This window comes from Neopelma chrysocephalum, unplaced genomic scaffold, assembly GCF_003984885.1.
Source record: "Neopelma chrysocephalum unplaced genomic scaffold, ASM398488v2 Primary Assembly neopelma1_65, whole genome shotgun sequence".
NCBI lineage: Eukaryota > Metazoa > Chordata > Aves > Passeriformes > Pipridae > Neopelma > Neopelma chrysocephalum.
Genome location: NW_020897722.1, coordinates 2,429,137 through 2,454,175, shown reverse-complemented (window position 1 = coordinate 2,454,175; position 25,039 = coordinate 2,429,137). Strand labels below are relative to the sequence as shown.

At 42.5% G+C, this 25,039-nt stretch overlaps 1 protein-coding gene across 6 annotated transcripts in view; it reads left to right on the top strand.

The window, feature by feature from the left end:
• The window catches only part of EPN2 (epsin 2), a 42,345-nt gene that overhangs the window by 4,580 nt on the left and 12,726 nt on the right, over nt 1-25,039 (top strand). For 3 of the 6 annotated variants that reach the window (XM_027683813.1, XM_027683807.1, XM_027683811.1), the window contains exons 2-3: nt 14,878-15,652; nt 24,373-24,497. In XM_027683813.1, the coding sequence (XP_027539614.1) occupies nt 15,058-15,652; nt 24,373-24,497 (720 nt within the window). In that variant the 5' untranslated portion in view covers nt 14,878-15,057. Of the gene's footprint in view, nt 1-10,262; nt 10,339-13,888; nt 13,970-14,877; nt 15,653-24,372; nt 24,498-25,039 lie in introns of those variants that run through there. The other 3 variants (XM_027683809.1, XM_027683808.1, XM_027683812.1) reach the window with 3 other exon arrangements.

Genomic DNA, 25,039 nt, shown 5'->3' with positions numbered 1-25,039 from the left:
CTTTCTTGACTCATCACTACTCGTCCTTTGCACGTGTGTGCATCTGCTCAGTGTTTATTTGAATAGCAGTCCTGGTTCCTCCTCCCCTTGTCTCCTGGTTGCGTTTCCTATGACATGGATTTGATCACCTTTAGACCCAAAGTCTTGGTTGGATGTTCTTTTTCAGCAGGAACTCCTGTTCTTATCCCTCCCAGTAAAATATTAATCTGTGAATCATTTGCTCTTTTATGCTCCTAGTGCAGCACTCAGCGAACAATACTTCAACAAATTAAGTCATAAATTTTTTTTTACAAGTTCAAAGCTGCTTATTAGTTTAAAACTAGGCCAGGCACCTTATCTAGAGGTGTTTTCTGTCCACCCTACAGGAATCTGAAGACTCACTTGCCTTGTTTGCTTTTCAGTGTTGCAGAAGCAATGGCTAATTTTGGGGGCTGCTGTTTTAGGGTATCTCCTTCAAGATCTATGGTGGAGTCTGGGGGTCAAGGCTGAAATTCAGCAGCCAGACATTGATTTAATCTTCCTCCTGTGTAACCTCATGGAGACTTTCCTGCCCTTCTGGAGATGTCACTTACATAATGTGATGTCTTCTAAAATCAGCCTGGGAGTTTTCATTATTGAAAAGCAGAAACCCAGGCAGAGTGAGCTCCCTGCTTCTGGTTGGGTTTGAGTTTTGCCACCAAGAAATGCTACAATACACGTTGTACCCCTGCTAGAAAAAAACTGTCAGCACGGGCAGCAAGGCACTAATGATGTCTGGGATGTTCTTTCGCAATTTTGTCTTTATTCTCTGAAATCATATTAATTTCTAGACTTAACATCAATTTAGTGGTTTCTGAACCTTTGCAAGGGCAATGGTCTTTTCAGAGCTTTGCTAGAACAAAGACATTTTAAGAATCTTAATAGAGAATCGTATAATCTTATTACAACTGCTCCTGTTTAAATCACTTCCTTGTACTTAAATAGCAATCTGTCACCAGCTCTTTCTTGATTGTAGTTTTTGTCAGTCGCAATTCATCCCCCTCCCTGGTTTTGTTGTGCTTTTTTTCTCCCTGATTGTGCAACCCTCAGGTTGGCAAAGCTCCTTCTTTCTCAAGCAGTTCTTCTGGCTCCGTGGGGACTGATCACAGGAGTGAATTGCTCACCGGTGTGAGGGTTGTGCAGTCCACAAACAAGACCTTTATGGGACAAAGCTCCCTGAAATAACTGGTAGAGACAGTTCTGATGTTCCTCAGGGAAAGGCAAGCCAGAGTATTTGTAAAGGTAACTTCCTCTCCTGAGGCACAGTCGTGAGTGAGCCCCTCTAACAGGTTTCCCTGTAGGAATTCTGTTCCCAAGAGGTTCCTGGGGTGTGTTTCTGGCTGGGTGAGCAGGCCCCAAACAGCATCTTAGTTTTGTCGTTCTCCTGATTTTTATTTATTTATTGTTCCTTTTAGTAATGAGGATTTCTTCAGCCAAATCTGTTGACCCAATTGCTGCTGAAGCTGCTTTTCTACTGACTTTCAGCTCTGTTTGGACAGGGATGAGCCTTGTGACAACAGCAGTAAGGCAGAGATGTTTGTTCTAACCTATGAAATCAGCCAGAATTCAAGATCATTAATTAATCCTCATCCTGCAGTTCCATTTAGAACTGTTTTAACATGCCTGTTCCTTGATGCAGAATGTGCTCTGCCACATGGTGCATGTAAAGGAAAGCACTTCAATTATTATTTGAAAAACAGGACTTTAAAGCTTTTAATTATTCACTTAGCTAATTAATCAGTGAAACACCCTAGCATTTGGTGACATTGCTGGAATGTGACTGGTGATGTCTGTTCAGAGATTCCTGAATTGTGCATCATCAGCAATATTCAGATCCAGGGAAGATCTGGTGCATCTTTAACATGCCTCTGATCAGGTACTTTAATTATTTGATTAAAAACTCTTTCTCTCATGGCCATTTGAAAGCATAAACTTGCCTCTGTTCTGTTATCTAATAAAATATTTGCCTTCTGAGCCCATCCTGCCTTATTGCAGAGGTTTGATTGTTTCTTGTAATGTTCTGCTGCTTGCAGTGGTGGTTTTTTTTTTATTTTTAGGGGCTTGGGATGCTTATTGCCAGTGAGAAGTGTTACTATATTTTTGCTGCTGTTGTTGAGCAGAGTTCATTAAGTTAAACTTTGTCTACCAATTTAGAAGAGTTTCTCAGAAAGTAAAGATAATGCCTCTGTTGGAATGTTCTTAGATAATCAGCAAAGGTGACACCGAGTGCTTTCCTTAATGTGAGCAAATGCAGAGCAGAAATCAATATTTAATATTGTAATTTTTGAGAATCTCTACAACTTGTATATGTTTTAAAGGCAGAAATTTCTACTTGCTGCTCAGAAGAACAGGACAACTTGCACTGAGCCGTGGTTGTTATGCAGCCCATGTTTTTTATACTTTTTCAGCCAAACAGCTGCTTTCTGAAGATTTTATTGGTAGTTGGATGATTCCTCTGAAAGATATTTGTGTTTATATGTTTACTGGTTCTCTTGGGAAGATTTAATAAGGAAGTAAAATACAGGAATGTTTACAATTGGTTTTACTTGGCTTTCAGAATTCTTAACTTCCAGAGAAGCTGAAGTATAAAAGCTCGAGTTCAGCAAAGTCACTTTTAAACTGGTTTATTGCAGAGAAGCACTGAGGTAGATCATCAAAGGATTTTTAGTCTCCAAACTGCTTAAGTGTTGTATTTAAAATTTACAAATCGCTGCCCCCTTTGTGGAACACTGGGACAGACTGAAATGTCTGGCTCTTTTTTACGTTTGACTACCTAGAGAATAATCTCCTTTTGCCCAGCCTGCTGCTTTAAACACACTGAACTGGCATTTTGGTGTCTTGTCTGCCAGCCAACAGTGTCTGTGTATATTTAATTTCATAATAATACAAACTTACGATGCCTCTAAGAGTATTTACATGGGCTTTAAAAGTCAGAACATGACCAGCTGAAGGTGTCCAATATTTGGGGGGTGCTCTGCAGGGAGCTCTGCTTTCCTTGCAGGCTGCTGAAATGTTGAGGAGGTGAAGAACAGCAGGAGAGTTTTGTAGGTTCTCTTCATTATTCCTTTTTTAATTTGCTTTGTGAGGGGTTGGTTTCTGTTCCGCAGGTGATGATCTGGATCAAGCAAAGTGTGTAAGCACGTCCTGGCCTTTGAAGGTGTGAGGGATTTGTTGATCTGGGACTGGCAGTTGATGCCAAACACAGCACCTGGTTGTTTAGTGCTGTTGCCTTTCCAGGTGTAAATGCAGGAAAACACTGGAACATCCCGAATGCAGGAATACTTTTGCTCTTTATGTGCCACACAAAGTTGTGTCTGGATGCTTTGGCTTATAGCCAGATTTTTAATCTTTTTTTTTTTGTTATTGTGTGTGTCAGCTTGGATAGTGTATATAATACTATAGTGCCTTTCCTGTCCCTGGAAATGCTGATTTTTAGTTTTATTTTAAGGAGGGATTTCTTCTTATTATTCCGAAGAAAAATAAACTTTAAAGGAGGAGGAAAATTTGTGCTTGTTTGTTGTTTTTTTCTTTTTTTACTTTAGTTTATACTTTATAGAAAGGCCTGAAATGTGCTGTCAAAGTTTTGTCTCTCATCTCACCAATTCAGAACTTAACAATTGAGCCGGGGAAGGTGGGGAAGGTCTCGTAGTTGAAGTAAGAGAAAGGGAGAATTAAAAAAGCATCCAGTGCCCATCCAACCTGTGAGACAGATGTGCCTTTGGAGGCCATGAGGCTTGTGCTGCCATCAAGCCCAGCTAGTCTGTTGTCAAAACTCCTATTTTAATAAAATATGGTGATTTTGGCATTTTCTCCTTTCATGGGAAACCAGAGTAAAGAGAATTAAGCCCCGCCTGCCCCTTCCGTGCTAAACAGATGCAAATCAACCCCCGTCCCTCCAGTTGCATCCTCTCTCCTCGCGGGTTTCTACATTGTTTTGATGAAAGCGGTTCTGGTGCCAACTCCCAGCCCAGAGGGAAGGTAGAGGAAGAAAAAAAAAAACCTCCCTGATCCCAGCTCGGTGATTAACACATCTTTTGGAGCTTGTAATGTCACCGTTCTGCTGAAAACAAAAGTTCCGGCGGCTTCGCAGAGCGTGGGGTTGTCAGAAAGACAAACATCAAAGTGGCAAGAAAAGAGGAGTTTATTTAAAATATAGGAGAAAGACTTAAAACGTTCGTGCTAACCTATGAGAGCTATTAAAAATTAAAAAAAAAAAAGCCTTTGAAGCCAAGCATTAAAGATTTAATAGTATTAATTGAATTAAGCTGTGGGAGTTGAGGATATGTAGACACATGTGTATGTGTTCTGAGACATCATCTGTGTTAAGGGAGCAAAGGTATTGAGGGTTGAATGAACTGCACTTGGTTTAGAAGGGCCACCTTAACAAAAAACTCTTTATTCTGGGAATTAATTAGAGTAGAATCCATTAGAACTGAGAGTGTAAACACAAGGACAAGGTACTTCCAGCCTTGGTGTACCTGGGCAAGGCAAAGCCAGCAGAGGAGTTTCCAATCTACATTTAGGGATAATTTTGTTTATATTATTAAGGCTGATTTATTTTCTTTAAAGATTAAATTCCTTTTCCTTTCTCTGTTATGAGGACAGTAATTTAATACCGTTGGACTCCATGGTAAGGTTTCTCCCCATCCCTTTTCGGCTTTGGGCTTTTTTATTGGTGGCTAAACTTTCATGTCACTTCATAATTATTTTCTCTCAAGAGTGGCTGATTTTGGTAGAACTTACCACTGTTTAGGAAGAAGAAGTTTGTCCCTCCATAGCTCTGTAAACAGACACCAAAGAAAAATCAGATTCAAGTGTGTGGCACTGTAACAATTGCAGTCACCTGGTGTTGAGGGGGTTTGTTGTTGGTTGGGTTTTTTTTCTTTTTGCAAATTAAAACCTCATTTTAATATATTTTCCCTGGACATTCACGAGCAGGGAAAAGCCATTTGTAGAAAAAAAGAGTAATCAAAGCTTGGCTTGGTAAAGGAAGGTGATGTCCAGGGGGGGAGCAACAGCAGGCAGGATTTGATTGCCGTGGAAATACTGTTGTGGAGAGACACCACCAACCCTCTCAAGAGGGATAACAAAATTGAGGGTCATCTCAATACATTCATTTTTCCTTCTTCGAGTGTGAGGAGGGTCGTGTGAGCCCTCCTTGCTGCAGATGTAGCTCCTAAATGATTCAGCTCAGTGTGTTGTAGAGTATTGATGAATTCATTACTGTTCCCTGATGGATGTTAATGGGCTGGGATTTCTTCAGTGCATTTGGACTAGATGGAAAAAAAAAAATAAAAGGTTAGAAAATGGAGTGGGTGAGTTTTTAAGCCACTTTTCGTGTTCTGTTTCTAAATCTAAGCAGAGAATGTTTTTCAGTGACTTGCATGAAAACTGTGGTTAAAGGAATAATCACCAGAGCAGAGATACCAGGCAGCTCTGGGAGGTACAGAGAGGAGCAGCACTACCCAGGGGATTTACTTGCTTTTTGTTTGATGTGTTCCAAGCCATAATCAGCTATTATGGAAACGCCAGAGGTGGGTATTGTCTTCTCCATGTGGACTCCAGATATCTGGAGTCCCAAGGCCATGGGCAGAGTTGCTGGTTGCAGAGCAGCAAAGCTAAGAGGGTATAACATGTTCTCAGCAAGAGCTGACTGGGAGAAAATGACCTTTAATGATGGAACAGGCACAGATGCTTTTGAGTAACAAGTCTTTGTCATCCTCTGGGAAACGAGCAAGTTGACTCCCACTCAAATAATTTTCTGTCTAAAAATCCAAAATAGATAAAAGAGTAGGTAGGATGTTACTGCTGGAGGACAGATTCAGAAAACTTGAGGAATTGTTATGCTGACAGCTGAAAATTCCTGTATATCTGCATAGGAGAATTTGGGATTCACTGGCATCTTCAAGCCAGATTTTTTTTTTTCCTCATTCCCCCCAAATCAACAAAATAATAATAAAACAATAGCAAATCATTGCATTTGTGAATATGGATAATTCTTATTAGTGACTGAATGAAGGAATTGTAAAGTTTTAAGCAGCATCATGAGGAAAAATCCTTCATGTCAAATGTGCTGATTTCTTTTTTTAAACCTTTAAGTGATTCACTTCCATCAAAGCTGAACTTTAGAGTACAGCTCAAAACCAGGAACTGGGGCAGCACAGAAGTTGACCAAAGTGACTTATTCTTGTATTATTCAGTGTTCTTGAGTTCTGTTTCATGATGAGAATCCAGGGTAAATCCAGGCTGCTGGAGGCAGGGTTGTGCCCTCTCCTCTGGAATTGCCTTTCCTGCCAGGGTGGTGATCCTGCACTGGACAGCTCTGATAGGAAGAGGGAGAAGAAGTAAGTTTGTTTGGAAAAGATTTTGGAAACTGTGTGGTGTGTACAGTGTGAAAAGGTAGAAAATACAGAGGAGTAAGAGGGAGAGCTGAACATTTAGTGTTGCAGGACAGAGCTAAAATCAGTGTGGAAAAGGAGCAGGGCCAAGATTTTATGGCTTTTGTTAATTTTGAAAGAGCAGAGGACCAAATTTCCTCCTCCTCTGTGGCTGTCCAAAATGGAATTAATGTGCTCCTAAGGCAGCAAAAGGTGATTTGCCAGAAGCCCTGTTTGCAGTCCTTGCCTCAGGTACCTGCTGAAAGCAAGTCCCAAAGCTGAACCATCCTCTGGAACTTGCCCAGTCTGAGGTTCCCGGTGCGGAGTCGGAACGGGAGAGGGCTGTGGAACTGCTGAAATGACTGGTACTGCCCTTAGTTGTGGTGCACTTGCAAGTAATTACAGTGACCTTGGGATTAATTGGTTGGGTGACCTGAGCTGTGAGAAACCCCAGCTCTCCCCCGGAGTGCGGGATCAGCTCGCTGGAGCGATTCCATCCGGAGATCTCCAGGCAGCAGAGCAGCAGGAGCAGGACTCTGCCTTCCACAACAGCCCTTGGCCAGCTGAGAGCTGAGTGTAACGTGAAGCCACATCCTCAGTTCCTCTCTGAGCCCGACTGCTGAGCAGCAAATCCTGGTGTAAAACCCTGGGGTTTGGGCATAACATTCCTCCAGTGGGGGCGGGGGGGATGGAGCATTTTGGGAGATATCTTTCCTGCTTTGCAATTTTACAGCAACTTAATTAGGCATAGAGATACAGGCTGGTTTGGGTTGGAAAGGTTTTTAAAGCCCATCTCATTCCACCCCCTGCCATGGGCAGGGACACCTTCCACTAGCCCAGGTTGCTCCAAGCCCTGTCCAGCCTGGCCTTGGACACTTGCAGGGATCCAGGGGCAACCACAGCTTCTCTGGGCAACCTGTGCCAGGGCCTCCCCACCCTCCCAGGGGAGGATTTCTCCCCAATGTCTCATCTCATGAGCTACAGGTAGCTCAGTTTTCTGAGGGTTAAAGGACTCTGATGTTGTTACCAGTTATGCCAGTTGAATTAAGACAGTGTGTTGACTTTTCAAGATGATTGTGCAAATCTGGTGGCTGTGAGGGAAGGTACTTGAAATTTTATGCCATGAATGGGCTTTGATGAGTGTGAGTAGGATATTAAATCAATCTCCATTTTCCTTACAGGCTTGTAGTTTGTGCTGGCAGGCAGCACACTGAAAAGAAGTAGTGTTTTGGATGTAAGGACAGGGGTGATTGAAAAAAGGAGTGTTTTGGTTGTATGCACAGGTGTGTCTCTTCCTTGAACAGTCCTTCTCCTTAGAAATTCATGTTGTAAAGTAAAAATATTAATTAATCCCTCAGCTTCTACCAGTAGTAGCGTGGAGAGTTAAACTGTTTTTTTCCCCCCCCAATCTCTGTCATGATGAGCATTTGCCTTTGGCCTGCTGAATTTATTAATGTGGTTTCATGTCTGTGGTGTGTAGGTGGGTTGGAGAAACTGCACTTGGTGACGTCTGCCTCATGTTAATAAAGTGCCAGATTAATTTAGTTAATGAAATCATTGGGTAATTAGTCGTTAGCAGTAGGTACCTTCCCAAAATATGGAGTGTGATACACGAGCACAGATCTAGATGAGTATGAATTTAAAAAATTTCAGTTCTGTAAGAAAACACTGGGGTTAAGGAGTGGAGCTGATATTTTGTGGTCTTGCAGGTTTTTTGGCTGTGTTGTTTGCAGTCCCTCCTGTGCTCAGGCTGAGCTCTGAGGGCCTGAGCAGGTGCCTGTCACCCCATAAGCAGCCTAAGGGGCAAGGCTGGACTTCTCTAATTAGTAATAGATCGTAAGACACATCCTCTGGCAAGAATATTGAATATCCTTCTCCCTTCCAAAAGGGAATATGGAAGGAGGGAAGTGTCTCCTGCTGTCCTTAACTCTGTTTAAAATATTATTCAAGTATAACCCGGTAAACTGAATTTATTTCAGATTGTTACCTTTCAGTCAAGGGACACATTGGGTGATTCATTTTTCTACTCAATTTGTGAGAATAACTGACAAAATGCTTTCATTCAAGCAGGTAATCCCTGGGGAACAAATTCCTTTGGAGAGTTTGGGGAGGTATTTTCACTGCCCTGTTGGATTAATTTGCATTTAGAATTTCTGGTTCAGTGCACAATGGCTTGACCTCACGCTGCTCTGTAATTCTGCAATATTCTGGTGTTCACTGCACACCCAGCCCTTTGCTGTGGGAAAAAGAAGCTGAGATGTGCCCAAAATACAGGTGGCACCGTCGGTGACACTTGACCCGGCCGGAGAAGGAGGGTGTTATTTTTAAAGAGCTGTTGTCAAAGCTCGTAAGCCTAAAATTAGCTCCCGGGGCAGGTCGGATTGGGATCGTTAGCGGTGATCTCAGGGCTCTGACAGAGCCTGGCCCCTCTCACAGCCCCGCAGAGCACATTTGCAGCCGCTTCCCACGCTGTCAATAATTCCAGCTGGAAAGTCAAATGGAGCTGGGGATGTCAAAGCACCACCAGCGCCTCTGGCTTGGTAGGTCCCAAAATAACGTGGGCAGGTAGTGCTGCCGTGTCCTGATGATGTGACATCTCTGCTCCTCACCCCTCTTTCCGTGCCCTCTGAGGAATAAGCTCCCCATTGAGCTCAACTCCTGGTGATTTAAGGAGACATGGAGTGGGAAAAGGTGTCACGGAGAAAACTTCAACAGATTGGTGCCCCTAAATCTCTTTTAGGGCTGAATGTCCATTCAAGCTGGAATTACTCTCTCTCTCTCTGAGCCTGAGACATGACTGTAAAACCACTGCAGAATCTAACCTTGGGAGTCATGAATATGCATCAATCTGAAGGAGAATTATCTTTCAGCATTAACTCTTTAAATAAAGAAATAATTTGGCCACCTGCTGTCTGTGAAAGCTGACCTTGTTCTCTCATTTGTAAAAGGGAGTGGAAAGCTTCCAAAACTTTGAATTTTGAACCATTTCCTCTTCTCAGAAATAACACTGAAGAAGACAAGCATTTAAGCTGTGAAAAATGGAAATGAAATCTTTCCTCTGGACTTAACCCTGTTCTTCAAACCCTTTGCCAACCTGTATTTGTAGCTCGTTTCCTAAATAAGTTTGAAGGTTGAGGAAGGGCATTGATGGTAATTTCAGTGTCTTCATTTGGCTGTTTAATTCCCATGAATTGCTGTTTTCTCTGCTGTACAATAACGAAAGAGAGCTAATAAGTGTGTTACTTGTTGGCTTTTATGTGTAGTGCCAAGCTGCTTCTCTGCTCTCAGTGCTCTCCTCCAAGTGACCACAATGTACAGTTGCCCCTTTTCCTGTTTGGATTTGGGAACAAGGTTTGTATTGCAGTTGGATATTATATCATGGGCGGTGTAATGATACCCTCTGGTCAGCCAGTTGTTCTCTGGGAATTATTTATGAAGAGAGTGGGGAAAAAAATCCGGGAGAGAAAATTTCTCCGGTAGTGTGGGATCCGGTGTAAGAAAAACGCCTTTGCTGTGATTTTTTTTCTGGATTACATTCCTGATTTTTATATGAAGGTTTGTGCTCAGTTTTTTTTTATCCTGAATTTCTGACCTGTCTGTGGAAAATGAGACTTTCTAAACCACAGTGGGCTTGGATTTGTGCACATAACGAGCTATGCCAAGAAAACAGGGCTGTGAATTTAGCATCAGGCAATGGGAATCCTTTTTCTTTGCCATAAATAGGAGCTGGCTCCCTGTTGGGGTCGGGGTTGTGTTTGTGTGTGTGCAGGTGTGGTGTCGGTGTCTGTCTGGGGGAGCTTCTTCCCTGCTCAGCATCTGGCAGCTCCTTCTCTTTGCCTGATTCTTTGCAGACTGGCGAGAATCTGATTTATCCTGGAATCCAGGTCCCTGGGGATCACCTGCCTCTCATTCCAGCCTGATAGCAAGGAGAGCAGATCTCTAGGTATTTGTGTGTATTCCCCCCTGAGAGGTGATGCAGGAAGGCAGGGATGTCTTTATGTAGATTGATGTCTGTAGAGACAGATCACACATTGACTGAAATAATACCTGTTTTCAAACCCTCAGTTTTTATGCATGTTACTTACAGTAAATGTCTAATCTAACTATATATGTTGTTTGTAGTACTGTTAATTAAGATTTTATGCAAGTGCCTGGTGAACTTCCTGTGTTTAATGTTAATTTTCACACTTGATATTAAAGGCTTTTTATATATTTCTGATCCATGCTGAGCTGGACTATGTATATATTTACCTTCAGGCTGATGTGGAGAGCAGATATCAGTGCAGACAAATCCTGGTTGGAGTTTTACATTCCAGAGGTGTGAATGGATTTTGCTGAAAGCCTGTCTATAGGTGGATTTGTGTAGCTGTTTTTCTTTGAACTACATTTATTAAGGACTTCGTGGCTTGGCCCCATTTCTGGGTTAGTCTCAGCAAGTCCAAGATATTTCCTCTTCTAGATTTCATTTGCTGAGTTTAATCTCTTGTGAGATAGAGAAATGTTGAGAAGTTCAGTCAGTAATTCCTTCTGCCTGCATATTGTGTGGAGAAAAGCACCAGGAGAACTCGTTGTGTAATGAAACTGTTGGAATGGGGAAAAGGAAATGGGGTGTTCCCCTCCAGGTTACCCTTGGAAGCACAGGTGAGCTTCACCTTGTCATCTACAGGCCTAGTTCCTTCTCTATTTAAAGATGACAAGCTACTTATAAACCAGAGAAAAAGGCTCCCTCTTCCCCTCTCCCTTTAACCTTCCACGGAAATCTTGTCAAGCTCAACGGGCCTTTTTCCTGTTGGGAAGGAGCAGCAGCTTTAATCAGCTGGTCTTGCTTTCTGCTTCCTTTGCAACTCTCCCGTCAAAAATGCAAACTCACATTTTTGCTGAGGTTGCAAGTGCATTGTGCTTCCTTGTGGTTTGTTGTGAGAACTCAATTCACTGAGGTTTCTGGAAAAAAAAATAAAAATCTAAACTTTCTGTGTCAGTGTTTGATCGCGCGTTAGAAACGGTTCCTGTTTCGTGCAGTCGGGATGTTTGGCTTTTTGATCTCTTTAATGATAAAAGAGGCTGTTGTGGTGTTTCAAGACTTGTGATAGTCAAGCAAAATGCCCTCCCACATGTGGTGAGGAAGCAGGGAGTATGTAAAGCAGGTACCAAAAGGCTCACAGGGCTCCCGAGTAGGGTCACTGCCACTGCCAAGCAGTTACCTGGAATATTGGTGCAACTACCACTAGAGAGGAATAACAAGCCCAGCAGCTTCCTACTCCAGTCATTCTTTGTGCTTTCACCAGAGTAAAATGAAATTTAGAGTAAGTTGACTTCAGTGGGTTATGAGTAGAATAAGATTAAAACATGTCCATCAAGAAAAGGAAAAAACCCAGACATGAACGTGGCTCTCATTAAATGCCTTTGTTTTCATGATTCAAAGATATGAAGGTGAAGGATCATGGCAGCCTCGATGGATTGATGGTTTCAGAGCTGTTACTGAACAACAAGTGAACTATTTTATTTCCTGAAAGAGTGAAAATGGCTCATTTCACTTAATCCAGTGTGTTCTCTTCTGGAAATGTTTGCTCTGATTGTTCTTCCAAAGCCCTGCTCCAGACTCACTCTCTGCTAGTAGCCACCTTCAGAAGCTTCACACTAGAAAAGCTTCCAGTTCAGGGTCCTGCCTTTCTTCCCTTGGTTTCTCCTCTGAAACCAGATACCTGGTTTCCTACTGGGGCGTAGCTGGGAAGGAATGAAAGCTCTTCTCTTTCTGGGGCTGTTTTTTGGGACCTTGACAGCTTTATGTTGCATTTAATCAGCTCCAAAAGTGAGGCCAGGGTTGGATCATTCTTACTCTTCTCACAGGCTGCTGTGCAGCAAAGCTTGGGAGACTTCAGGTTGAATCTTTTCTCTGTGCACTGGATTTGGTGCAAGAGGGAGAAAGGGGGAGCAGTCAGAGGGTTTGGAGCTTGACCTGGCGTGTGAGACTGAGCCCTGATGGTCTGTGCCCCTGCTTGTGTTGAGAGGAGATGATTAATTCTTCAGGGATTTACATGTGAGGTGTTAAAATGATTTTTTTCCCAAAGCTTAAACGAAGTTGTAAAGTAATAAAACTTCCCTTTTTTTTTTTCTTGGGAGATACACAGGTGAGGCACTTGCTCCTATATGTACTTGTCAAAATATTTTGGTAAGGCCTCTCATCTCTGGCCTTGAAGAAATAAAAGTCTCATAAAACAGGAATGTTTTTTTTCATAGATTTAATGCGGGTTAAGAGACAGGAAACGGGGTTAGGAGTAAATGGTTGGTTCTCACAGGGAAGGGCTGTTCCCAGCCAAGTGTCCTGCTAAAGATCAGTGCTCTTGCAAAGATTCCCTTTTCCAGATTGTTCCTAAATAAGGTGGGCAAATGGAAGCAAATCGCTCAGATTTGAAATGAATTTGAATTGAAAAGAAGGATGAAAGGTTGAGACCTGCTGAGGGATAAAGTGGCAGATGAAAAAATGCACAGGGAGAAGAAACGACCCCGGGTTCATCCGCAGGAGCAGAGACACAATTCCCAAAAGGCACATGGACTTTACACAGAGATTTGTGTTGGAGGATTTTAGCCTTGATGGACTTGTTATCTTGTTTTCTAGTCCTCCTGGGTTTGATTTTTCATGTTATTTACTGCTTTTCTGGTTGGATGACAAGCTCAGTCCTTGTGGGGGGTTGGATTCTTCTGCTCTGGGATCTGTATAACCATTGGAATTGTGTTTGTGATGTGCCTGGCACTTGGATCCTCTGCTGGCTCCACTTTTACCAGCTGAAGAAGTTCCTACCTGCAGCCTGCTCCTAGTTCTGTGTGACCATCCAGATGCCCCTGGATCCCTGGTTTCTGCTTTGGCTGTGAACTTGCCTTACCCATTATTGACATAAAGAAATGGTTTAGGATAAATAAGATATGTATTGTGGGCTTTTTAAAATTAATTTTTTTATTTTTTCTTACTGTTGCCCTGCCTTTTGCAAGTTGTGCATTAGAGAGTCATCACAGGGGCAAGTGATAATTTGGGCAATGTTAACTTTCTAAATGCCATGTTTATGTATGTTTATAGTGCACAAACTTGTAAATGCCCCAGAAGATGCCCCTTTTTATTCCTGTTGACATCAACCATCTGCCAACACATCAACACTCTCCTACAGCTGGTTCCAAATACTGGGGGAAACACCATTTACCTGAAGTTTAGTGTTGATCTCATTTAAAGTTCGTCTTCCATCATGTCATAGGAGTTTTTAATCTGCCAAAAATTAACCTTAGTGGAACGAGATAAAATACAGTAACTCACTGGAGTTGTTCTGTGGTGGTTTAACTTGCCCAGAATGGTTTTCTGGGAAGGGAATATGTCTTTATGCTGAAATAAATCCTCTAGAGCTGCTGTGACACTGAATTCTGCTCGCATTCCAAATGGCACCGTCGTCATTTGAAGAACGATAACAATTCCAGGCTTGAAATCTGTGCTTCCCTTCTCTCCAGTGTCTTTGTAAAGGGATAGGGTTGGTTTTTTGGAGTGTTTGGAGAAACATTAGAGGACATCTGGAATGGGCAGCTCTGTTCATGTGAGTTTGGTTGCTGAGTCCTTGCTCAGTGTTGTGCAACTGGTGAATATCAGGGGCTGTTCTGTGTTAATGGAACAGCAAAATCTGCCAGTTTGCTCAAGTAATTTATTCTAAAGCTTAATAGGCCTCTGTTTACTTGAAACAGTGACCTTAACTGAAGAACTGACACAGCTTTCCAGCTCCAGAGCTTGTCCTTGAGTTTTCTTGCCAATCATTTTGGCTTTACAGTTCCATTCTCAAATAATTAAAAATCCTTCTGTGCTGTGAGCAGAAACACAGAGCAGAAAGTGTGGGTCTGACGAGTGTTGTCAAATGTGCAAAATAAATGCATTTGGGGAAAAAAAATTCCCTTCTAATCTGCTTATCATCAAAGGTCACCTTGAGTTGGAATGTGTCATTTTGGGGCTCAGGTCTCTTCCCTGGGCCTCAGGATCTCTGAGTGGGCTTTAAACTTACCTGGGGTTTCAGAAATGGTTGATTTTTAGGAAGTTTGCTCATTCCCTTGGTTCAGATTCCTACAGGAATGGGAGCAGTTGTCAGTGTTAGAGAGAAGCTGCTAAACACGGAATTTCTGATGTGGTTTGATCTCAGCTCTGTGAGCACTGTAATTAAAAATTCTAGGTTTTTACTTTGGAAGCTAAACCTGTAATTTCTTGGACTTTGGTTTGATTTTAAAATTTTGCTGTTCCGTCAGCACGGTCGTTTTCTTCCTTTTGTTTTGCTCCGTGCTTCAGGTTTTTAATCTTAGATGTTTAATGTTACTCATGAGAAGAGCAAGTTGTTTTCAAAATGAGAAGAAATTCGGGGAGAAAATTCATCAGTTTGCTCTAGGAAATTTGTCCCAAGTGGATGCAGATTGTTGGCTGTGCAGGAACACTGATGTGCTTTGTTTTCTTTCCCTCACTCAGGTCGTGATTTTCATTTTCTCGTGTCATTCTCTTGAAGAGAGGAAATGGTTGTAGTGGAATGTGTTACAAATAAGCCACTGATACGGAGCCTTTGCAGTTCAGAAACGTTCATAGAGGAGCAAATTTAGCCCTTTTCTGTTTGTGTTCTGCAACCTGCCCGGGCAAAAAAGGGAACTAAAAATGACGACTTCGTCTATCAGACGGCAGATGAAGAACATTGTGAACAATTACTCAGAGGCCGAAATAAAAGTTCGGGAAGCGACCTCTAATGATCCCTGGGGTCCTTCCAGTTCGTTAATGACTGAAATAGCAGATCTGACTTACAACGTTGTGGCCTTTTCTGAAATTATGAGCATGATCTGGAAACGGCTCAACGACCACGGCAAGAACTGGCGACACGTGTACAAGGCCCTGACGCTCTTAGATTACCTGATCAAAACCGGCTCCGAGAGGGTGGCCCAGCAGTGTAAGGAGAATATTTTTGCCATCCAGACGTTGAAAGATTTCCAGTACATCGATCGAGACGGCAAAGACCAGGGCATCAACGTGAGGGAGAAGTCCAAGCAGCTGGTGTCGCTCCTGAAGGACGACGAGCGACTCAAGACGGAGAGGGCCCAGGCCCTGAAGACCAAAGAACGCATGGCCCAGGTGGCCACTGGGGTGGGCAGCAACCAGATCACCTTTGGCCGAGGCTCCAGTCAGCCCAACCTGTCCACCAGCTACTCAGAGCAGGAGTATGGAAAGTCTGGAGGATCCCCAGCGTCTTACCATGGCTGTAAGTACAGGCAAACACACGGGAGAAGTTTCCTCTTCCTTTTCTTTTGAGAGATTTTGCATCCAGATTTGCTGTTGGAGGTGAGGGTGAACCTGAGGTAGCTCAGTTGGTGGGAACATGGTGCCAGTAACACCAAAGTTGGTGTTCAGCTTTGGGTTCAGTCCCTTTATGGGATTCACTTGAGTTGGACTCAGTGATCCGTGTGGGTCCCTTCCAGCTCAGAATGTTCTGTGGTTCTGGTTGTGCTGCCTTTGTGGATCTGCTCCATGGCATTAATGTCTCCTCCACTGCCTGGTTAAATGTTTGGTTTGGAGGGGATGTGTGTGTTGACTTCATTTCAGAAGCAGTTGTTCTCTGGCAGTTCCCAAAGGCAGCATTGTCAGGCTGCTTTTGGGAACGTGCTCCGGTGTTTGATGTGGTGGGAGATTGGGAATGGATTTTTCCTGTTTTTTTCCTTGGAAATTCGTTCTTTTTGTTAAGTATAATTCATGGAATCATAGAATGATTGGGGTGGAAGGACCTTAAAGCTCATCTTGTTCCACCCCCTGCCATGGGCAGGGCCACCTCCCACTAGCCCAGGTTGCTCCAAGCACTGTCCAACCTGGTCTTGAATTCAAGAAAAAAATTAGAAATACAGAATATTTCCTGGATGATTTTGCTACTTTATGCTGCTGCTATTGTACTTTGGCAAGAGTGCTGCTGTTTAATTTCCTTTATTGCTTACTCAGCAGTTCTTGGAGTAGTAATGCTTTGAATTTGTCTGTATTTAAATATTTATACTCTCTGTCTTTGGTGTGTAAGTATCTCTACTAAATACTATATTTCATTCTTAAAAAATTAATACAATGATGTGGGAAGAACAAATTCTTTCTGCCACTGCTTGGGGGGAACTCCCTGTCATGTCAGGAAGAGGCCTGATTTGGCACTAAATCCTCCTTAATGTAAGTAATGATCTGATGAAAGCTGCTTTGGCTGGAATGTCAGTGGTTGTGGTCTAATTCTGAAGGAAAATCTTGTCTTTAAATGAATGTTTAGGGTGTGTGGAGGGCTGTAACCCAGCCAGGGTGGAGAATCCACTGAGCACCAGTTCTAGGAATCTGAAGTTTGTCATGTCCTGGGTCCCAAAGTGCTGCTCAAATCATAAATATGTGAGTGTGCAAACACTTCGTGGGGAAGGCAGGAGGAGGTGGCAGGAAAATCAAACTAAATCTGTCCATTTAAATCCATGGAGATGAGCAGGAAAAATTATTTCCCAAAAAAAGTATTTTGCAAATAATGTGCATGAAGGTTTTCAGGGATGAGATTTTTTAAAATCTTTTAATTAGGAGTTGGAAAACAGACCTCTTAGTTTTTGTGTAATAACCATATTTCTGTGTGTTCATATTTTCTATATGTACATAGGTTTTTTATAATAACCACACTAGAGCATTGTTTCAGTGTGACTTTTTAAAGCACATCACATATATTGTTACCACAACAATAACATTTTTTTTTCTTTTGAAGTCTGTGGATCACTGGTGACTACAGCAAAAATTCTTAATTTAGGATATAGCTTGAAATACTGTTTTTAACTTGGGCTGATGGACTAAATAATAGTGGCTGAGTTATGCTGAGCACACCTTGGGTTCCACAGGGTTATTGTTTCACCAGCTCCTGCCTCTAATTAGTGCCTGGAACTATTGTTTGGCATGTTAAATGCTACCAGAGGCTCCAAACTATTCCTCCCGGCAGGGTTGAGCAATGCAGGGTGTGTTCCTGAATTGTTCCTTGGGAGAAGCAGCAAGTTTGGCTCTTCTTTCACTCCAAAGTGTGGATTTAGTGGATGCTCCCATTTCCCTCTGTGTGTCTCCCGTGGCAGGATTGCTTTTGAGGTAATGATTTCTTAAGCTTTTCTTCCTCCTCCCCCCCTGAGCACAGACCTAAGAAGCTTTAGAAATCTCAGGCTTTTTTTTTTTTTTCTTCCTGGGTTGTGGCCTCTCCTGGACTTCTCACAGTGGATCAGCCCAAATACAGATGGCTGTCGGTTTTTATGTTTTGAAGTTTTAATGTGTTTTTGTCAGGTTTAACTGAGCATAGCAAAGCAAACCAGCACCTTTCAGAACAGCTGGGCTTCAATACTTCTGATATTGGAAAATCTTTAGATTTTAGAAAATCTGATATTGGAAAAAAACAGCTTTATCCCAGGAAACGAGGAAGGAGTTTCACTAAAATCCAGACATTTAATCTGTTACATAAATGTAGGGTCATTCCCGTGCCTTCTAAATTTGATGGAAAAGATGCTTTTCATTATTTAAAGTGAAAGAGATTGTATGCATCCTGTTTTATTTTTTTAAATGCTAACCTCCTTTTGTTCTGAAAAGATGGATTCAGTGAAATATGTGAAAGGAATTAAGTTATGCTTGGCTCCTGGGAAATATTCTCCTTGTAGCAGCTCGAAGATGTGGTTGCTGCACTGTATATTCTGGCAGAATTCTCTTTCATTCCTCTGAGCCTTTGAAGAGGAGATCAGAGACATTTAGATTTGCAATCTATAGCATGAGGTTTGCTTCTTAAAAATGTACATCCCTCCTCTTTGCTAAATATATCACATGTCTTCTTAACAGTCAAATATCAGTAAAGTTTGGGAGAGTTAACAGCCTTTTTGCCAACATCACTAAATGAAATATTTTGTCTCTCAGTGGTTTTGGCATCAGCACATTTTACTTTTGTTCCTCTTTAGTGGGGATTGCAGATTTTGGGAGTGCATTCCCCTTGCTTGAAGAGATGATGTCGGGATATAAAATCTCATTTTTGATGCTTTCTTGCAGAAGAAATGAAGGCTGAGCCGGCTGAAAGAGCTGGGTAGTTCCTCCAGGACAGATCACTGGGGGAACAATAACTTGCAGTGGATACTGTGCTGGATTGTGCCTGAGGGATCTCTTTCCTTTCTGTCACTTCCTAAAAGTGCAATATTGGATAAGTCAGTGACCCCTTTTTGCTTTGGTTTGCTCAGAATGTTGAATGAGCTGCACTGCACAGACTGAACACTGCAGTGCTCACACTCCTGCTCTTCCCAGACTCTTAACACCTGTGGGTTTGGATCCAACAGTTGGATTTTGTACTTGATGTTGAGCCAGAAAGGGTTTTCTTAAAGACTTGCTGGTCATCGTGTCCCAAATTTATCATTTATGAAAAAATAAAAGCATTACTTCCAGCCTGTGCAGTGTGGGAGAGTTCAAGATGGAAAAGGATCTCTTGACTGTTGAACAATCATCCCTCACTGCTGCAGGCAAGACTTGGCAAATAAGGACATTTCTCCCCATTTCCTTGTGGATATTTTCATCTCATCTCTAACAGTCCTTTAGAAACTGTGCAAAGTGAAATGGGGAAACGTGAGAGTTTTTAATAAGATCCTTTCCCCCAAAGCTTTGCCTTAATGACTTGGTTGGCCCTGAAGATCTCAGTGCTTGGGTAATTCCAGGGAGTACCTTATGGTGTGTGAATGTGAAAGTATTAGTATATTTTTGCTATTTAGTCTCATAACCTGGAGGTGGAAGCCAAGAGAGATACTAAAGCAAAAAGCAGAAATAAATCTCTTCCCAACCTCCATCTTGTCAACCAACATCCTGGGAACAATTGGTTTTATTTTCCAGTTGGCAATTAATGTTCAGATTAGGAGCTATTAAATATTCCATGACAATATGCATAATAGTTCTTTATTATTTTGGAAAACGTGTAAATTCTCTGGAATTGCAGGAAATCTGATGTCAGGTTTTATTTCACTGTGGAGGATTGTTCTTGTGTGGTGCTGAACCCAAACCTACTGGGGAGAGGAAGGAATATGAGGTGGATATCTGAAATCTTTTGGAGGAGAATTTCTTCGTGTCTAAAAAATTGTCTTTATGTTGGACATCAGTCGCCCGGTTTTGAAAACTTCAACCTCCTGCTCCTGGCCTTGTTTCATCTACAGCTGCCAGTGACCACTTAAATAGGATTCTGGATTTATGGCTGCACAGGGAAAAGTAGGGTGTTCTTAATATAGACCTCTTAAGCCTGAACTGGGGTGGTGTTCCAAGCCTGAGAAGTGCTGGTTGTGTTTTAAACCCAAGTTTACTGAGGCCTTACTGCTTTTTCAGAGATCCAATCCTGTCATGCCCAAGCCAGGATGTCCCTGTGATATTTTGGGTTGTCCACACCCCCTCCCCTTTGTCCATGTGCTCCCGTGGGTTTGGGAGGCAGAGCCAGGCTGGGGTGGCTTTAATGCCCTGATTTCATTGACACAAATGTGTGACCTGCTTTCAGAGCAGCACTGCCCCGAGGTGGGCTCAGCTCAGCTAAGCTCAGCTCACATCCATTATGCAAACAGCCTATTTGAGAAAAGATTGGTGAAAGATGGGCTGAAAAGGGCTTTTATGGATCTTGGGAAATGCCAAGTCTGTTAACCTTTCCTGTAAAGATTCTGGGAGCAATTTTCTTCAGGTGAATTAATGAGTTTTTAATGTTTCCAGTGATTATTGATATTAAGTTGACTCATTATTTAAAAGCAGTTTTGTGAAGCCTCTGCAAGGTTATGTTCTCTCATCTATTTCAGCTTTCTCTCCACTTTTATTTGGAGTAGAAAGTAAATCAGAGGAATTGCTGTTTGGGGTTTGACATGATAGGAAATTCATAGAATCCCAGAATGGTTTGGGGAAGGGACCTTAAAGCTCATCCAGTTCCAGCCCTCTGCCATGGGAAGGGCACCTTCTACTATCCCAGGTTAATCCAACCTGGCCTTGGACACTTCCAGGGATGGGGCAGCCACAGCTTCTCTGGGCATCCTGTGCCATTCAGGTTTCAGAATGCTCCTGTTTTTAAAGTTGGATTTTTTTTTTAATTTATTTAATAATTAGCAGGTTTTTAACAATTTGCAGGTTGGAACACGTCTCTGCCCTTCCATCTTAGTCAGGGAATATATGACTTATCATCCAACAATGAATCTGGATGAACAGTTTGGATAATTCCCGTAGTTTGAGGTGTCGAAGGAATGTGGCAGACTCCTGTCAGACATCACTTGACAACTTGATTAAATTCTCTCATCTTACATCTCTTTTTCTGGTGAAGGTGGGAAGTGCCATTGGTGTATCCAGGCTTCTGTAGTGGCACTAAATTATCCAACTGTGTCTGTTCAGCTGGATGTAGGGATCACCTGGGAGGAAAATGCTCCTAAAACCAAAACAAACCTCAAGGATTTGTTCAGGGTTAAATGAATTTCAGAAGTGCTCTGTGTGCTCAGTACAGTTAAATCCTGCAGGAAGGTTGAGCAGCTCCACCTTGTCACATTCAGAGGTGTTATTAACTCTCCTCTTGTGTCTGAAAGATTCTTTAATTCCCAGTGGAAAGGTGGATTACACAACTCCTCCTAGATTAAGCAGTTTGCTCATGCCTTTCCATCATTTGAGAGGCTAGATTGGCTTTTTGAACATATCCCATCTTTATTGGAGTGGTCTTTCATTGGAAGACTAACAAATGGGATCCCTGCTTGGTTCCCAAGGGAATTTCTGTCGGTTTCTGAGTTCTTACCTTGATATTAATCTCATTTTTCAAGTCAGCCTTGGTTTTGTCTACATTTGTGGGTGCACTGATTGAGGGAGGAAGCAGCTTTTCTTTCTGAACAGATGTGACTGAGAAGTGAAGTCTGTTCTTCAGAATTCCACCTGCAAATCAGAAAAAGAAAAATCCCAGGAATAACGAAACCAACCCCAAAACCCAAGCACAGCCTTCTGAATGGAAGTGCACAGTCTGACTGGTGTGCTGGGAGTGATTTTTGTCACTAATGCAGGCAGTGACTCTGCTTTCCGTGTCCTGTGTATTCACTTCAGCTCAGCCAGATCTATCGACATCTACAGAGGGCTTTTGATATTGCCAAAATATGGGAAATTATCAATAGATGTGTCTGAAAGACGTCAGAGCCTGGCCTGGGGACAGATGGTGGAGCAGAATCCTGCTTTAGTGATTAACTGAGGTTGGAGATGATTCCCTTGCCGAGCAGCCCTGTGGGAGCAGATTCCCACCAATTTGCTTCTGGGCAGCCTGGAGGGACTGGGATCTCCAAATTCCCAACAAAGCAGGGCTTAGCAGGTCAGAATTGATCTATTGAGTCCTATCTTACATAAACATCTGAGTTAACTGTCATGTGCTGGGGGATAAGGGATGCTTTGTGTGGCAGCGATCCTGTTACTAAGGCAATAACCTTTCTGCTGGATCCTGGGAATTCAAACCTTAATGCAGGATGAGGCCCAGATAGGAGTGAAGTTGCTGCATAAAGCATGTCAGGTTACTCCCAGGAACAGTGTTTTGAATATTCCTTAATCCTTTCTCAAACAATTTGCTGGCAGCTCTTTAATGTAGGTGGTTTTATAACACTGCAGAGGTTTAAATGTAAAATAGCAACATTCCTATAGTTTCATTTTTTTTTTTAAATGAGGCCCAAGGAAGAATTTCAAATGGGCATTTTTCCTTTTTTTTTTTTTGGAAGTGCCTTTTAGAGTTAATGAAACCAAGTAGAATGAATTGCTGGAAAAGCCTGAAAGTGAAAAGAAATAATTTATATCCGTGAGACACCGCGTTATCCACGTTCAGATCCTGGAGCTGCTGATGTTGGGCTCTGCTGGGAGCTGTGAGCTCATGGAGCTCCCTGCCAAAGCAATCCAGCCCTTCCTGTGCAGGGCTGGGAGGTGAGGACCCCCCAGGGGAGGGCCAGTGGGATGCAATTCCCGCTCCTTGCAGCTTTTCCGGGCAGAAGGGCCGTGAGCTGCTAAAAGCTGTGACGGGTGAGTGTGTTCAGCAAGTCCTTCCCGTGGAAACGGCAGGAAAATCAACGGGATGAACCCGTTCCACATCATTTTAAAGCCGTTGTACCATCAGCTTCTGAGTTGTTATGGAATGTAGTAACATCAACAGGGATGGAAAAGCTGATTTGCAGGAAGTGCAGGAAATCCCATTTCCCCCCACAATTGCAGTTGAAAAACTGGAAGACCAGGAGGTGCCTCCTTGCTCATGGTCCAGGTCCATCTGCTCTCAGGTGACTCTGTTGGTGTCCCATTTGTCCCACACTTATCCAGCTCTGGTTTTAAACTATTTACAACTCTTTCCTTCTCTATTCCCTGCTGGAAAACTGCTCTTCTCTACTTGTCTCTTAAATCTATTCATGGTCAATTTGTACCATTAGTTCTTGCCCCTTTATCTTAAATAGCTTTTCTGGCTCTGTGGTGTTTGCAAACCTGATATGTTTAACAACCATAAACTGCTCAATCTTCTTTTTGCAAAGATAAACACATAAAACATTCTCCATGCTCTGAGGGGAAGTGTTTCCACCTCCATTCTGGTTTTGAAATCACCCGTCTTGGATTTGAGTGACCAGAACTAGTGCTCATGTTCAACCTCTGTTGGCTGGGAATTATCACCTGCTTTAGTTATATTGTTTTTAATAGTCCATATAATATATTAGAGAGCCTGGCTGTGACTGTTGGAGCAAACAGGCTAAATTTAGTTATTTCATTTGAAAAAGGAATAGAATTGAGGGATGAGTAACATCTCTGTTGCAGTAAGGAGCTTGTCTGGTTGGCTTGAGAGCCTCAGGATCAGCACAACATGGAGGGATCGTTCTGGGGGATAAATTAATGTGTCCCTTTAGGAACAGAGTGGGGTGGGATGGAAAGGTCATTCCTTTTTTAGGGAGAGTCACCTGCCTTGAGGCCTGTTGGAGGAGAGAGGAAGGTGCACTTCTTGTTTTGAAATGTCATCTTTGAGAGACAAGACTGGGAAGTGTTTGGAGGATTAAAGTAGTGATGAAAAAGTGCTTTTTAAACATACTTTGGCAATCTCAAACATGCCCAGCTGGCCTGCTAAGAAGAAACTCGATTTCTTAGACCTTGCCATGCTAGTTTAAAAACATGATTACTCTGTATTAAATGTTAATGTATATTTTGCCAAACTAATTATTATTCCAGCCATTAACTACAAACTTCCTTGCCAAACTGAGATAAAATTTCTGTGTGAATGATTTGATGCTAGAGAATTATTTGTGAGAGTGAGCACAAAAAAATGTTTAGTTACTGTCTAGTGCTAAACCTACTAGTGTTGTCCCATTGGGATGGGAATTTCTGCATGTTGCTGTCGTGAAAACATCAAGAAAAGATGGTTTGCATGTTGAGAAATTGCACATTTTAGCTGTCAAGCTCGAGTGTTGCTCGCGGAGTGGGGGAGATCACAACTAGAGCTCAGCTAATGGAAATCTTCATCCAAAAAAAGACCAACCAACACCAAAACCCAAACAACGCCCCCAACCCATAGACCAAACTCTTTTTTAACAGAGAATGATACAGTATTTGTGTAAATTTGGGGTATGAAAGGCTGGCTTGTTTGTCCCTGAGCCTGCTCAGCAGTTAAGAATAGTTCTTTATCTTCCCATTAGGACTGTATTATTTTACAGAAAAGTGGGTGGTATCCAGTTTTACCCCGAGATTGGCCAACTCCCAGCAAATCCTTAGTGACATTGGGAGATGTGAGAAATATCAACAAATGTTTTCTTGAACAATTAATTCTCTGCATTTTGAAGTCGGTGTCCTACCCCCAAAGTTCTCAGGGGTGAAAACAGGGGCAGGGGGGATCCGGTCAGAGCAAGAATCAAACGCGCCACATGTTTGTTGTTGTTTGATGTATTTGATGTGCTAAACGTGGTGGGTTTTGTCTCCCAACAGCGACGTCCCCTCGAGTTTCCTCGGAGCTCGAGCAGGCCCGGCCTCAGACGAGCGGGGAGGAGGAGCTGCAGCTGCAGCTGGCGCTGGCCATGAGCCGGGAGGTGGCGGAGCAGGTCGGTGCCCGTGTAGGTTTTGCCTTTGATAGTTGAGATTGCAATCCTGGTTTGGTTTTTTTGTGTTGTTTTTTTTTTTTTCCAGTGGCAGCTTGGCTTTGCTCCAGGTGGAAAGGCCATTTTGGAAGATATTGCTCTTGGTTTTTTTTATTTTTGTTTTTGTTTTTTGTTTAATTATTATTTTTGTGGGTGTTTTTTTTTTTTTAAATCTCTTTTTTTAAAGTAACTCCAGCCTCCGAGCTGTTGAGACTAGTGGAAGATGACAGTCACTTTGCGAGAAGACTTTGTGTGGGAGGATGTTAATCAGCACATTACTGAAGATGTTTTCAGCTAATCGTGCTTCCAGCTCTTCCTGGTCCTGAAAACCTTCATTAATGTCAGTGAATTCTGATTCCAGTGGAATTTTGAATGGTCTGGTTGTTTGGTAAGAGTGTCTGGAACAAGAGGGTGACCTGACACAAAGTACCAGAATATATAAAGAACCTGGTTTAAAGCAACTTGATTCCTAATCTGTCACCTGAGTTATGTTGCTGTGCTAATTCTTAAGAAGTTCA